At 42.6% G+C, this 16,349-nt stretch overlaps 1 protein-coding gene across 4 annotated transcripts in view; it reads right to left on the bottom strand.

Moving 5' to 3' along the window:
- The window catches only part of LOC138747481 (collagen alpha-6(VI) chain-like), a 141,000-nt gene that overhangs the window by 64,235 nt on the left and 60,416 nt on the right, over positions 1-16,349 (bottom strand). For all 4 annotated transcript variants that reach the window (XM_069906747.1, XM_069906755.1, XM_069906738.1 and 1 more), the window contains exons 13-18: positions 15,059-15,121; positions 10,748-10,813; positions 10,557-10,610; positions 8,776-8,811; positions 6,918-6,980; positions 2,243-2,305 (exon numbers count right to left, since the gene is read on the bottom strand). In XM_069906747.1, the coding sequence (XP_069762848.1) occupies positions 2,243-2,305; positions 6,918-6,980; positions 8,776-8,811; positions 10,557-10,610; positions 10,748-10,813; positions 15,059-15,121 (345 nt within the window). The remainder of the gene's footprint in view (positions 1-2,242; positions 2,306-6,917; positions 6,981-8,775; positions 8,812-10,556; positions 10,611-10,747; positions 10,814-15,058; positions 15,122-16,349) is intronic.

Raw genomic sequence — 16,349 nt, forward strand, 5'->3', positions numbered from 1 at the left:
CAACAGCCTCTAATGCAGCAGCAATGGCTAAAGCATTGGTGAGTTCCAACTCACTCCCTCTTTCCAGTAGACGTCTTCTGAGTTTATCTGATCTGCAGTGCTGTACGACTTGATCCAATAATTGGTTGTCCAAATCAGCTGGCATGTAATTGCATCCAACAGCTAGCTGGCGTAGTCTCGTCACATACTGAGCAATTGTCTGGCCATCTTCTTGTCTCGTTCTCCGAAACAAATGGCGTTGAAATGTAGCATTCGGTGTCACTACATAGTGTGCATTTAATGCATCTACCGCTTTCCGGTACTCATCCTTTCTTCCAGTATTCAAAAGTGTCTTAAATGTTTCCCGAACTGCGGGACCAGCCATGAAAAGAAGTAACGCCCTTCTCTGCGCTTTTTGTTCAACTGTACTGGTATCTAGAAATAGGCCACGACTGTCGGCGTAGGATTCAAATTCTTCCAGCCATGCCTTCCACTTCACACTTACAGTGCTAGCATCACCCGTTGGGTCAAAATGAGCAATTCCACTATGTGTTAGAAAGTCACCGTCTGCCCCAGCCATGAGGAAATATTCCGGACCCAAAAGTACTGAGTCAAAGAGAAAATTCTTATCACCTTGAAGTTCTCTGTAATCCTCTGTAATCTTGTTTAGTCTAATTTTCTTCAAGCTTATCCCATCCTCGTCGCCAATGTCACATTTGTGGCCCGAAATGTGAAGTTAATAAAACATTAAACACAAGTTTAATGGCATGTCGTCTCCCTGTTGGCAGAGAGCTAGGCCTCAACAACCTGCCGTGTTGTGCCTCTTCCTTCAGGATGCTGGCTTTCTGCAAAGAAGGCCCATTTTAGACGTGTCCTGTTGAGCTCCGTTCGTTCTCAGAGACTAGGTCAGGGTATGAAATCCATTTGTTTATATATTGTCCGCCAGAACCACCCTGATTTTGCCCAGCTGCTAAAAATACAATTGATAAAACTCAAAAAGGTGCCTAAACCAATTGTATCTGTTGGAATTACAAAATAATAAATATGAATCCGAGCAAGTGTTTGGAAATCTTGGAATATGAGATTCATAGGCATGGTTGGCTTAGTGGTCAGCACAATGCCATTACAGAGCGCCAGTGACCAGGACCAGGGTTCAAATCCTGCGCTGTCTGTAAGGTGTTTGTACATTTTCCCCATGTCTGCGTGTCTCCAGCTTCCTCCCACCGTTCAAAATGTACCGGCCTTGTAGGTTAATTGGGCAGCACGGATTCGTGGGTTGAAAGGGCCTATTACCATGATGTCTGCCTAAATTTAAAATTTATAGCAATTTAGTGAACAGCATTTGGGTTCAATGCTGCATGCTTTCAGTTTCTATAGACAGAAAAATAAACAAATAATAAACTCTTTCCTGAATTGTTTACTCGCCGTTAGCATTAGGGCCAATCCCTGTCAAGACTAAGTTAAATATCTGGAAGAGTAGCACTTCACATGCAATATTATATTTGGCCAGCAGATGTCAGTGTTCCTCCATATGGAGGAGTTAGGTAAAAAATATCTAGACAGTTTATCAAACTTTACATTATTGGATGCTTCATATGTCTGAAATTTAGACATGGACTTCTGTGCCATCAACTGGAATGCTCTTTGCTTTTGCCACTCACTGAAACTTTATCCCTAATATTTCCACACCATCGGAAAACAGTTTTATCCTTGCTGGTTTTATCCTTTTTTTTGACTGCAACTGAATCTGTGGGAAAAAATGGTCTGAGCATGCCCTTTCCAATTGGCTCCATCTTGAACCACTTCCAGATCTGACTCGTTTTCTTCAATTTACTCTCCCACAGTTCGTGGTTCTACTTTTCTTCTCCCCTTTAGTCTTTGCTTCCTGGTTATCCTGCAAGGCTTCCAGAGTTCGATCCCATCCGGTAGGAAGCCCCCTACCTCGACATCAGTCTGCAGCTCTGAATTATTTAATGTACACCTTTCATTTTGTATGGAAATTCAGGAATGCCATTCTCTCACAGTGTATTATAGAACCAATGCAACCTGGAATCAGTGAGTGTTAAAAAATAATTTTCCCTTAACCATGCAAAAAAGGTTGTAAATTGCAAACAACACACTTCTATCGAGCTGGTTAATAAATGATGCTTCAATCTCACACACCTAATTGGAATGGTGCAACCAATGCACTATAATCCTGCAAATCTGATGTAAAATGATATAAAGCCTCGTTATTACACCGAGGTTCAGCTCTTGTACAAACCTGCTGACCTCGAACTCCGCGTTCTCCTTTACGACCTGGAGCACCAGGAGAACCAGGTGACCCCTGTAACAAGAAAAGACGTGTCAAAATCAGTGAGAAAGTTCAATGCAATGATAACGCGGTCAGTTAACCACACATCTAAAGGATTGAAACTCTTGTCTAGTTGGGAAATTAATGTAACGTTCCGTGTGTCTGGGAGCTGAAATTCTTTTGAAATAGTTTTCCCCCAAACTTTATTGGAGGGTTATTTATGAAAGGCTTTGAAGTATTCTCTCCATTTGATTCCCACTGAACTATTTATTAGTGAGACAGTGGAATATTTCAATGTTGTACCAAGTACCAGCATTGTGCCTGCTGTCAGCTGCATCATAAAATAGCTTTGCATGTAATAGTTTGTTGGCAGATGTAAAAATATGCAATAAGGTTTGTATTTGAAAGTCACAACACATTCCAGACCTGTTTTCAAGCTGCAAAGTTCAAAATTGTTTATTTTTTCTGAAGTTTCTAGTTTACTGAATTTGAACAATTAAGGCATGATTATTTTGACTTCAGTTGGTAATGGCAAGCAATGTAGCAAGATACCACATAGGGGAGAGAGAATAATTTATATAAGGATGACAGGTTCAGTTAAATGAATTGCATCATGTACAAGATATTTCTGGAGTTACATGATCATATAATTTGTCTCTGCCTGTAAGGACCCTTGTTTGCAGATAGTAGGGATACTATGGAATTGCACCAAAAATTTGAAAGTAATTGCATTTTGCCTGTCTTATCACGTAGATGCAGGGTTACAGTACTCTAAATCCAATACAAACATGTCCCGGCTTAGATCATCCATCAATTGAGCCATTCCCTCAGGGGCACAGTGAACACCAGTAATTTGCACAGGTCCAGTCAGGAGATTTATTGTTGTTAATCTTGCAGTACTACTATAATTAAGCAATTTTTTGGCATTTGATGAAGCTTAATCAAATATCACCAACATGTCAATCGCTTCCACCTCCATAACCTGGCATTTTCCAGCCTGGAGTTAACTGCTTCAGTGTCATCTGTTAAGATCCGAGATGTCCACACCCTGACTGATGTGTGTTTCAATCACTTAGTCAAAAATATGAGCTGAACAACTCCACACCTTGCCATGGCCACCCATTGGACACTCTTAACTTGAGGATATGATGCTAAGATTCATGCTCTCATCCTTAGAATTCCAGGATAGGAGGTTAATGGTAGGTATTAAATTAGGCATTCCATTAAGGAGTGAGAGAAGAATCAGGATAAAGTTCCTGGGGATATGAGGGAGAATGGGGTACAGGGGGGAGATAGGTGGGAGAATGGGGTATGGGGGGAATAGGTGGCAGAATGGGGTATGGGGGGAATAGGTGGGAGAATGGGGTATGGGGAATAGGTGGGAGAATGGGGTATGGGGATATGAGGGAGAATTCAGTACGGGGAATAGGTGGGAGAATGGGGTATGGGGAATAGGTGGGAGAATGGGGTATGAGGAATAGGTGGGAGAATGGGGTATGGGGAATAGGTGGGAGAATGGGGTATGGGGAATAGGTGGGAGAATGGGGTATGGGGAATAGGTGGGAGAATGGGGTATGGGGAATAGGTGGGAGAATGGGGTATGAGGAATAGGTGGGAGAATGGGGTATGGGGGAAATAGGTGGGAGAATGGGGTATGGGGAATAGGTGGGAGAATGGGGTATGGGGAATAGGTGGGAGAATGGGGTATGGGGAATAGGTGGGAGAATGGGGTATGAGGAATAGGTGGGAGAATGGGGTATGGGGGAAATAGGTGGGAGAATGGGGTATGGGGAATAGGTGGGAGAATGGGGTATGGGGAATAGGTGGGAGAATGGGGTATGGGGAATAGGTGGGAGAATGGGGTATGGGGAATAGGTGGGAGAATGGGGTATGGGGAATAGGTGGGAGAATGGGGTATGAGGAATAGGTGGGAGAATGGGGTATGGGGGAAATAGGTGGGAGAATGGGGTATGGGGAATAGGTGGGAGAATGGGGTATGGGGAATAGGTGGGAGAATGGGGTATGGGGAATAGGTGGGAGAATGGGGTATGAGGAATAGGTGGGAGAATGGGGTATGGGGGAAATAGGTGGGAGAATGGGGTATGGGGAATAGGTGGGAGAATGGGGTATGGGGAATAGGTGGGAGAATGGGGTATGGGGAATAGGTGGGAGAATGGGGTATGGGGAATAGGTGGGAGAATGGGGTATGGGGAAATAGGTGGGAGAATGAGGTATGGGGGTAATAGGTGGTGGGATTGCGAGATGGGAGAAGTAGCTGGGGAAGTGTGATTGTTGGCACTGCTCTGAGAACCAGCATCACCACGTGATTGGTTTATTTATTGTCCTTCTCTGCCATGAGTAATATGAGCACTTAGAAAAAATTTGCATTCTTCCTAAAGGATTCTGTTTCTGCTAAGTTTTTTTAAAAATACGAAATGTTTTGAAAACACTTCAGATGAAAGTGTTAACCACACTAAAATACAATTGTATAGTTTTCTCTATAAATATGCACTGCTTCAATCTGTGCGATATGTGGAACGTATAAACCAACTAACAGTGCGGCAAAACTCTGCTGTAAAGTTCGCACTGATCAATAGTTATTAGGCTCTAAAATGGATCTCTCTGGTAAACGATGCCTGCCTTTGCATAATCAGTACTTTGTTCACCACACTGAGTTTTTGCACTTTTCTCTAAATCCTGCACATATTGTAACACTATTAGCTACAGTTTTGACAATTTAATTTATGCTGAGTTACACAATGTGCTTTATGAGTTGACTTGCTTGTGAGCCGTGATGCTATGCCACTCCTGAACATGCAAGTCACAGATCAGGACTGTGGACTGAGGAGCTTTGATCACCATATAGATTGACTTGGTATGGGATATGTGCTGACATACCACCTACCATTTTGGAGCTACAACTGTAAAGTGAGTGCACCGCAAACTAATTTCAAAGCCAGTGAGGCAAAGACTGGTATAGGAGAGGAAACTGTCACAAAGGGCAACACAATTAGCATACCATTTTGGGCTGGCACGGCTAGTGTACGGTTTAGGATGAGCACGGTGGTATGTGGGTGGGAAGGGAAGGTTAAGAATCACTGCTCTAGACCCAATTGTTATTGAAATATTTTGCTTGAGAAAAATTGTCATTGGCCCATTTCATTTGGAGTTATGAAACCGAGCACATAACGAGTCAACGGGGGATGATTAAAACAGTTGTGTTCAAACTTGTTCTTTCCCCCCCACATCCCACCTTAAGCAATCCCTTACTAATCACAGAACACTCATGGCATAAGGATTACTTAAAGTGGGATGTGAGTGGAAAGAAAAAGGTTGAGAACCACTGGTCTAAATTTTAAAATGTTAATACTTATTTGGGCATCACACCCTAGGTCAGTGATTTTTATAATTTTTTTTTAAACCAGGACAACTTTGGCAAAATAACTTCAGTGTGAGAGCTACATCAACTTCTAAATTAACATCATGTGTGTGTGCTGACCAGCTGCACTACAGACTTGTATGGGGACATCAATACCCCTGAGTGTAAATCCCTGGAAAAAAATAGTGGACACAGCCCAGGACATCACAGACAAAACCCCTCCCCACTATTGAGTGCATCTACAGAGAGCGCTGCCGTCAGAGGGCAGCAGCAATCATCAAGGACCGTCACCACCCAACACATGCTGTGTTTTCACTGCTGCCATCAGGAAAGAGGTGTAGATGCCATAAGATTCATACCGCCAGGTTCAGGAACAGCTGCTACCCCTCCACCATCAGACTCCTCAATGACAAACTTAATCAGGGACTCATTTAAGGGCGCTTATGTTGTTGAATATTTATTTTCTCTATTGCAGTTTGTTAAGACTTCCTTCTTGTTTACATTTCTCTCTTTTGTACACAGATCTTTTCTTGAGTGTAGTTTAATACACTACTAATAAGAAGAAATCTGCGTGGCCCACAAGAAAAAGAATTTAAGATTTGTCGATGATGTAATGAATCTATTCTGACAATAAATCTGAACTTTGAACCCTCTTTTTCAGTCACTCCAGTAACTATTGGGGGGGGGGGGGGGCACATTTAGCATAGCAGTGAGTGCAACGCCATTGGACCAGGGTTCAATTCCCACACTGCCTGTAATGAGTTTGTACGTTCTCCCCGTGTCAGCGTGGCTTTTGCCCGGGGCGGGGTGGGGGGGGATGGGGGGGCTCCGATTTCCTGCCACGCTTCAGAATAAAAAGTACGGTGATTGTTGGTCAGTTGGGTGTAATTGGGCAGCATGGGCTCGTGGGCCAGAAGGGTCTGTTACCAAGCTGGATGTCTAAATTTAAAAATTCAATATAAAATTCAATATAAAAGCAGTTTCAGCTCCAAAGAGCATGGTATGCATTCATCTATCAGGTAACTCCAGCTCCAAAGAGCGTGGTATGCATTCATCTATCGGGTAAGTCCAGTTGGATTTTTTTTTATTGCCGTAAGGTGGTTTATAGGAACGTTTGCCCTGTGCTGTTGCCGCAACACAACAAATTTTGTGACTTGTTCATGACAATAAAATTCCAATTCTGATTGGTTACATCAGAGGAGCGTCAGTAAATCAGTAGATGGAACATCAAGGTCTCAGCACACCAACATCCACTTTAAATTCTACCTGTGAGCCTCGAATTCCTGGATCTCCTTTGAGACCTTCCTGCCCCACAGCTCCTGGGTTTCCCTGCGTGCAGAGAAAAGTATTAGTGAAAGCTGAAAGCTAGACATGCATTTTTTTTGCTTCAATTCCCATGGGCAGAGTTGTCAAAAAAACATGCTGGATTACACAATCAATGAGGCCACAGTTGGTGGAAAGTGACCATTCCAGGTTGAATATCTGGCTGTTCCCCACCTAAGATTTTAATTCTGTTTCATACTAATTAAGTGCATAATAATAACTACATTTTTAACCCTCTTCTTTGAATCATCAATTTGCATTTTGCCCTCTGCTACGCTTCAAATCACCATGATTATTCAGAAGCTCAGAAGGTTGTTTTTTGCCCCCTGTTCTTTTCTCCTCTTTCACCCTGGGAATGGAGAACATGACTAATCTGCCTGCTGATATTGTCTGTCTGCTCCTACATTCTTTTCCTCTCGTTCCTTTTGCCAGTGTTATCCCCATCTAACTGCTCCCGTTCACTCTTCAGCCAGATGAGTTGGTTCATTTTTTTTGCCTTGCTTTTGCCTAACGGAGACGCCCCCCCCCCCCCCCAACACACACACACACTCCCTACAGAAACCTCTTTTGAGTCCTCTTCAAGTCTGACCTGAAACATTGACTGGGATTCTCTTCCACAGACGTGGACTGACCACCTGCATATTGACAGTGTTCCCTGTTTTTGTTTTAGATGATAACATTTCCACATTGAATTTGACCGCGAAAATGTTCAGTAACTCAAACTGAGATCCATTTATTTTATGAGAGATGTTGCCTTCCCTCCAACCCCATTCTTGCCCACTCCACTCTACCTTAATGATTGTTTGTAGTTTCTGCTCTCCTGCCAATCTTCCATTTCAAACCCATCGAACACCAACATCTATTCAAAGGCATTGATGCAACAACAGGGATCTTAACATCCTTCTCAGTATGAAAAAAACAGCCCAGAAATTCTCATTAATATAAAATAGTTCCGCTGCTTGATTCCAAATGGTCCTTCTCTTGTCGGTGAGAAGTAGGATGTGAAATGAATGGACATAATCCGCACGCCTTCCCTTTTAACCCTTTGGGGTGTCCCAGTTCTCAGGCACTATCAACAAGCACATATTCTCTGTGTCCCCATTTTCCAGGACTGGTTTTACATCCAACCGCCAGCTGGTTCATACTGGTGTTGGGCCCAGTCTGGAGTTTGCGTCATGAAAAAGTGGCCAGAGTCCAAAGGGTTAAGGGGGAAGCAAATTACAAGAAGACAAAAAATATTTTTTCAAAATAAAACATGAAATAATTTCCCCCAATATTTAAAATCAGATTGCATAATTTTTTTCCCATGCATAGTGGAGTACAAGAGCTGATGAAAATGTTGGTAGAACACGGTTTTTCAAAAGGAACATCCATCCAACACATCTAACCATCCCCTCACTTCATGTATCTGCCGATTTATGTGACAGCAAATCCAGAAATGATGAGCCCTTGAAAGTAGAGTTTGAAAGAATTCTTAGACCGCACAATAAAAGTCATCTCTATCTCTCTTTCCAACCCCCTCCCCCACTTTCCTGCCCCCACCCCACCATATTATCAGCCTGCCTTGGAAACAACAAGCAACGGTGAGGAGCCACTGCTGCACCATGATTGGCTACTGTCAGCTAGACAGGCCTCCTGAGACCAATCCGGCACACAGCCCCTCGCATGCTGCCCCCTTTTCTCTTTGCTTCGATCAGCCAATGAGGTTGATGGTTGATCCAGTCTTTAGTTAATAAAAGCCTGATAGTTCCACCAACTCCAGCTTTTTCTGATTATTGATGGTACAAAAACAAAATCACACCTTTGGACCTGGTGGTCCTCTCTCTCCATCAGGACCCTAAAGAAGATGGAAACAAAATATCCGGATTAGTTGATGCTCAATAGACATGAATGTGGAAATGAAGCTTATGATTTTTGCCTAGAATATGAAGTGAGCTGTAGAAGTGAGCACAATTTGTGACAACATGAGGCTACCCTTCCCACCTGACACTAGCTTCTCAGTAATCCCTCTATTTACCCTCATCTGCTAACTCCTCATTGGTGATGTTTACATCATTCACAAACAGTGTCCTGGGAGGATGCAGAGGAGGAGGCCGATGAGTGCAAGAAGCTGAGGGATGGTGAGCTTGACACTGATGTGCAACAGCATGTCTGGAAGGCAAGGGGCCGACCAGTTGAATTAGGCTGCAGAGGATTTGTAGCCACATGAACATCAAGGCTGCTCCAGGAGTTGGGAGTGCAAGGAAAGATACACTGACGAGCAATTAAAGATCTTTCTAGAACTCCTAGAAAGGGTAGTCGGCGGCTTTGGATGAGGAAATTCCACCTGAGCCCCCAATTGAGTGAAGGGCATCTCGGGGTGGGGGGGGTGAGCCCGGGACACTGGGATCCACTGCTGAACCCTCCGGAGGTGTCGTGGGTCTCTCAGCGAAACACTGAGGAAGGAGGATGCCCACTTGATAACCCAGAAGATTCCACCACTCTCTTGGCCACCCTGCAGGGTCCAGGCTGCAAGTCTCGGGAGTGCAGTAAGGGATATTAACATGTAGTCCTACATCACATACCACCCCAGGGATCCCCTTCCCCACGAGCATTTATTTTTCTTGCCCTCCATCCTCCCTCTGATCTACTCTGGTCATCAGACACCCTTAAAACAGATAGCCCTGAATGAGCCACAACTTTCATTGGAATCTGAAACCAATTCTCCCCGACCCTTATGCACACTCCCCAATCATTAGATCAGGCTGGTCCACATTGGCTTCATATTCCATTCAGACCTGAGATAAGCTTAGTCTTTCCACCCAAAACAGTCCATTCCACCTTTGCAGCGTCTGCATGAAGGTTCTGAATGCACTTGAACTAGTGCTTATTTATAAGCTGAGTGTCCTTTCTTAAGGTGTTTTTGATTCTTAGTTAATTTTGTGCCTGTCCTTTTAAGAAAAAATATGTTTGAAGTGTTACCATAGTGATTATGAACATCATATGTCATTCTTCGGTGAACCATGAAAGAGACGCGAGTTTGAGATCCTTTTCTTATTTTGTCTTATTTCCTTTTGTATATCCCTTTTAAGTTAAATATTATTATATCATTATACAGTAATTGCTTTGTTCATTTTTCGTTATTAAAATCTCAATGCAAAGTTATGCAAAATGTTTATCTGTTTTATCCACCAATTAAAGCTACTTAAAGCTACATTTACAAAGTTTGGTCTATTGGATTAATAAGATAGTAATTCGGAATATCGTCCCCACGTTTCCTTGATGATGACACATTTTGAAATTAGGATATATTAGAATCTGGAAAGGGTCATCTACCAAGCTAACTCAATTACTTACAGAAAACATTATGCATAAAATATTGTATTTAAAGTTTCCTAATTTAGTTGAAGCAGTAAAAATCACTTTCTGACAGCATGTGGTTTACGCTAATGGTAATATTTTTCCAACAGTGAAATGAGAATGATCTTCCCCTGTTTACATTGTGCTCTTTTCCACAAACGTGGAATGATGTGTGTGAAATGGGATGAAGAGTCATGGGCGAAAGAAGTGAACGGTTTTCAGATAAGCTGTTGACTTCCTTACAGGGTTTCCTGGACCACTGCGTTTTCCCAGGACACCATTTCTTCCTGGATCGCCCTGTGATTTGGGGGGGGGGGGGGAGAAAAATATTTACTGTTATTGCCACTGCAGTTTATTTGTCTGCAAATGTCAGCACACCGGAAGCGTGTAAGTAGATGCATTCAACGGTTAGGAAGTAAATGGTGAAAATGTACCACTTGGCCTGGGTTCCCCTTTTCACCCTGCGGACCTTGAACTTTGTTGTCAGCACCAGGTTCGCCCTGAGAGAGAAGCAAAACAAACGTCACAAAACCTTTACCAAATTTGTAACAGAATAATCCTGTGATCCATCCAGGATTGTTTCTTGGGACAACAATGAAGAATTCACCATTTGGAAAGGCATGCTAGTACACATGCTTTCAGGGAAAATGCTCCATCTTGTGGTCTGAATGGAATGGAGTGGGAGCTAGCCCCTGGGCTCATTCTGTTCCAATTTCCTGCATCAAGTAATTAAACTTCCCATGGATGTAGTAACAGAGGCCGCATGGATCTCCCTACAGATCGGCACTGGATGTGGTCATGTGCAGCAATGTTTTATTTTCCTGCTTGGCATCTAGTCATGGTTTGGACTTGTGTTGGGATGTCAGCTGTTAATGTCACTTTGTTCCTCTCCAAGTTCTGCTGACTATCCCACAGTGAAATTGCAAAATAATTTAATCAAAGATGAAAGCATGGAGGAATTCAGATTGAAGGTTCTTAGAGTGAGGCATTATCTTTTAGCAAGTTGGCCGTTTTCCAGAATAAAATGGTCTTATTTAGTAGTTTTAAAACTTTTCTGCTTTGTGGCTGGATGCGACTTGTCCCAGAGACTAGAAGTGTTAATGTCACATAAAGATTGAACCACAGGAACACTAGTGGCTGATCCAAAGAAGCTTAGTGCTGCCATAAACCTCCTTGAATCTAGATCCGTCTAAGAAACTTCAGCAATCTAGATAGAGCAAATTAAACTTAAAACCTCTCAATATAAGAAGAAAGTAATTCTGTTCCATCACTGTGTTGTGTTAATCTCATGATTCTACGTACCTGTATCAAACACTAAAGGAACTTGTAATGTAAAATCATCTTACTGTAGAAGGAAAGTTAGTTTGTGGCAACTGGGGAAACAATTGTCCTCAGAAATGATAAAATTATTAAAGTTTTGTGTGTGTGTGTGTGTGTGTGTGTGTGTGTGTGTGTGTGTGTGTGTGTGTGTGTGTGTGTGTGTGTGTGTGTGTGTGTGTGTGTGTGTGTGTGTGTGACTGTGTAGCATGTGCACATGTGTATGTGTCTGTATATATGTGACTGTGTGGATGTGACTGTATATGTATGTGTGTATGCATATGTGCGCATATATGTGACTGTGTGAATGTCTATACATGTGTGTGAGACTGTCTGAATATGTTTGTGTGTATATGTGACTGTGTATGCATGTGTGTATGTGTGCGACCGTATGTATGCATATATATGTGATTGTGTGTATATGTATGTATGCATGTGTATGTGCATATATATGTGACTGTATGCATGTGTGTATGCATATATGTGTGCATATGTGACTCTGTGTGCACACACATGTGTGTGTGTGAATGTTTGTGTATATGTACACGCACGTGTGTGTATGTGTTTGACTGTATGTGTGCGGGTGTGTATATATGTGACTGTGTGTATGTATGTGACCTCGCAGGTGTGTGTGTGTGTGTGTGTGTGTGTGTGTGTGTGTGTGTGTGTGTGTGTGTGTGTGTGTGTGTGTATACACCCACACCAGTGAAAATGAAGTTCAAGCAAGCTCGTTGAAATGTTACTGAACAAATTAAAAGCTGCCCACCATTTAATGTATGGATAGATCTGTTGAATCACTGTGATAATGTGCTTGAGAAAACTGGGGAATTGGAGGAGATATTATCAGCAGGTGATCACTCCTGCTCCTCACACTGTGAATGAAGAAGGTATGAAGGGAACTAATCAAGCAAAGAAACCAACAAGTCTCACTCTTGAATAAAATCTCATGCCATACCTCCTTCTGCAAGTCCCAAAATGTCTTAGATTTCTACCAAAGACCATCATGGGTCTTCTTATCCCAACAATCACCCAACTCCCCAAACTTCAAAGCATATATTGAAATTAACTACCAACTCTATCGGATTTCAAGGTTCCCTTTTAAAAAAATAATCAGGAGCCTCTTGAAATGTTTGATGCATTTTGTAAACATGCTTACTGTATGTAGACCAGTGGTTCTTAAACATTTTTCTCTCCACTCACATACCACTTTAAGTAATCCCAATGTTATAGGTGGTCTGTGATTAATGAGGGATGGCTTAAGGTGAGATGTGGGTGGAAAGAAAAAGTTTGAAATCCACTGTTCTAATCACACCTCATTGACTCATTATGTGCACAGTTTCAGAACTCCAAAGGAAATGGGCCAATGACAATTTTTCTCAAGAAAAGTATTTCAGTAACAATTACTAATCACGGAGCACCAATGGTCTAAGGATTACTTAAAGTGGGATGTGAGTGGATAGAAAAAGGTTGAGAACCACTATTGTAGATCTTTGACATATGTTCGAACCTCTGCAGTCCTTCTTTCAGATTGGGTGAGGGTACCAAGATATGGCCCCAGCAATGATGAAGGATTAACAATCTAAAGGGCCCTCCACAACATTTTGGACAAAGACACTCTCTTTTCCTTTACTGGATCCACACGTGCAATCATTGATATAATTAAATAGTTGACCACCCCCCATCCTTTCTTTTGGTCCAAATATCATGTGTTTTTCAGCTATCGCATGTAAAAAAAAATTGACATAAACATGGGACAGCGTGAGGAAGAATCATAACCTCGTTTTGCTGATCAGCTTGCACACAGCACTTGTGGTTTCAAAATCTTGCCTCCATTTTGTCTCAAAATGCCCGCCAGAAAATACAGCAGCATTTAAACTAAAGTTTATTAAAATTGCTGAGAAGCCAAATAACCCTGAAGCAGTAAGACCAATGTGTGCATCCGAGATATGTTGGCAAGACTGGAGAAGAGAGATCCAGCTTCAGACAATACCGAAAAGAAATGATGCTACTAGAGGGAAACCTAGCAAGTGGCCACAGTTGGAAAAAAAAGTCACTGACTGGGTGATTGAAAATTGTCAAGATGGAAGATGTGGTGCCCGTGGTGCCATTCAAGTCCAGGCACCCAAGGAAGCAAGGAATTTTGGAGTGCACACCAAGTGCTGGATGGTTTATGAAGTGCTATGGCTTTGCACTTTAGCAGAGAACTCAGATTTTACAAAAGTTGCCCATTGATCTAGATGCTGGGATATTACCGTTTCACCAGTTTGTAAGCAGGCATCGGTAGAAGGAAGGCAGCTTTGGGGAATATGGACGAAACACCGATTGACTTGACAGAGAATCGAACTTGAACCAAAAAGGAGAAAAAAAAATGGTGGCCACAGGAAAAGTGGGCTTGGTTCTTTCTTGTATGGTTGTCTTTAAAGAGAAAAACTCAGCCAGAGGAGAAATTGCCATCGTCCATGTACATCTACAAGGCTGCATGGATGAAAGAGGGATGCAGAAAATGGATAAAGGCAATTTGGAATTGATGACCTGGTGGATTATGCAAGGAAAAGAGTTTGCTTGTCTGGGATCAGCTTAGGGCACATCTAGTGAAGAATGTTGTTGATGGTGTTCAATCATAAAACACTCACATAGCTGTAATTTCCAGTAATTAATAAATACAACTATCTAATCCAAGTATGGAGATGGACGGGCGGGAATGTTTGACGATCTCCCAGCTATTACTAAATGCCAAAGATGAACAGGAGATGATGGGAAGTAATCAAATCAGCATCGATGTTTCCGGCGGACTTGCAAGTGTTTTGCAACCAATAGATGTTACTATCAATCAGCCATTTAAGGACAAGATGAGAATGAAGTGGAGTAACTGGATGTGTGATGGAGTAAAAACATACAGAGAAGGAGGCAGTATAAATTTAAAATGTAGACATACAGCACGATAACAGGCCACTTCGGCCCACGTGCCCGTACCACCCATTTATACTCGATTGACCTACACCCCTGGTACATTTCAAACGGTGGGAGGAAACCGGACCTTCCTGGGGAAAACCCACGTAGTCACAGGCAGAATGTACAGACTCCTTACAGACCGCACAGGATTCGAACCCCAGTCGCAGGTGTTGTAGTGGTGTTGCACTAACCGCTAAGCCAACCTTGTCCAACACAGCAACATTGAGAAATAAAATTTAAGTGTCATGCCCTTCCTTTGTAACAATTCCTGTGTAATTTAACATCTGACCAGTTTATTCAGTTAATTGAATAGTAATAATCATTATTCTAACCAAAATCTCCAGAACATCAGTCTTAACCAGCTGCATTCTACACAATACATCCGAAGGAAGGTCTGAACAAGAATAGAAGAATGGCGCTTTGCACTGTGTTCGGTTCTATCCCAAGGAACTAGTCCTTTTCTAAGGAACACTTACAGGATCCCCACGTGAACCAGTCTCTCCACGATCACCTGGATTTCCTTTCTGGCCCTTTCGACCCTAGAAATGAAGGCAAGCAATATTAGCACTCAATAATATATGAATTTAATTTACAGATTCACCTAATTCAAGACTCCTCTATTGCCACATACATAAAATTTGTTCTCCTTTATTTGACCTCTAAGACATGCACAGAGGTGCCTCTATCTCCACGCCACAGAGAAAAGGAAATGTCTGAGAATTATGCCACTTCCTCTGATGGGGCTGCCCCCTGCGGACCCATGACCTCTGTAGCTGCATGGCCTCCTGTCTGGTCCAGCTGCGAACCCCAGCTTGAGGCGCTCCTCAGACCCTGGGTCTGAACATTCAATGCACCGAGGAAGCTGTCAGCGCCCAAGGCCCTGTGGGAGCTCTGCTCACCTTCAGCCACCTCACGAACCCTTGGCTTCCAGAAGCCGATCACCAGTCACCTGGTGCGAGTCATTTAGTTGCCAAGCTCCACACTGGTCGACTGCTGTGGTTTCATGTGAGGCTATGACCAGTGTCCAAGAATAGAATGGATCATAGTGATTTGAAAAACATAAATGGCTAAGATCAATCTGTAATTGTGTATGCAATCCACAGCGTTCCTGGCAAGTGACCTACTGGGTCAATTCGTTTCATATTCAGAGATTTCAATTCCACTCCCAGAATCTAAGGAAAACAGTGTGCTTCTACGCAATAAAGTGAAATATTGAACAATAGGTCAAGCAAGCCTGGTGCCAAATTCACCAAATCTTAGCATTAAGATTGTACCATAGAATATAGGTGCAGGGAGATAATGGTGCAACTATCTAAAGAGTTGGATAGGGCACAGGGAGTTACTGTGTAATCCTGGTTGATATACCATAGGAAGGACGTGATGGAACTGGTGCAGAGGAACTTCTCCAGATCGTTGCCTAGAGTGGAGTGTCTCAGTGTAGTTCGCTTGCCTTGAAGTGAAGGAAGGTGAGAGCAGAGGTATACAAAATAGAGAGGCAAATAGATTGGTGTTTAAAAAAAACTCGAGGATCAATGCTTAGGGTAGGGGGTCAAAGGTTGGGTAGGGATGATAAGAATTTTAATTTTTGCCCAAAGCCTGGAGAGAACTTGGAGGTATGGGTGGCACAAACTCTTCAGTCTGGACTGGAGTCTCTGGACCCATTGGAACGAGCAATACAAGTAATTTGTTGCAAAAATAAACCATTTGAATGAAGATACAAAAGCAGCTGCCCTGAATTTTAATTAAAATTATACCATAACACTTGAA

This window comes from Narcine bancroftii, chromosome 1 (assembly GCF_036971445.1).
Source record: "Narcine bancroftii isolate sNarBan1 chromosome 1, sNarBan1.hap1, whole genome shotgun sequence".
Lineage (NCBI taxonomy): Eukaryota > Metazoa > Chordata > Chondrichthyes > Torpediniformes > Narcinidae > Narcine > Narcine bancroftii.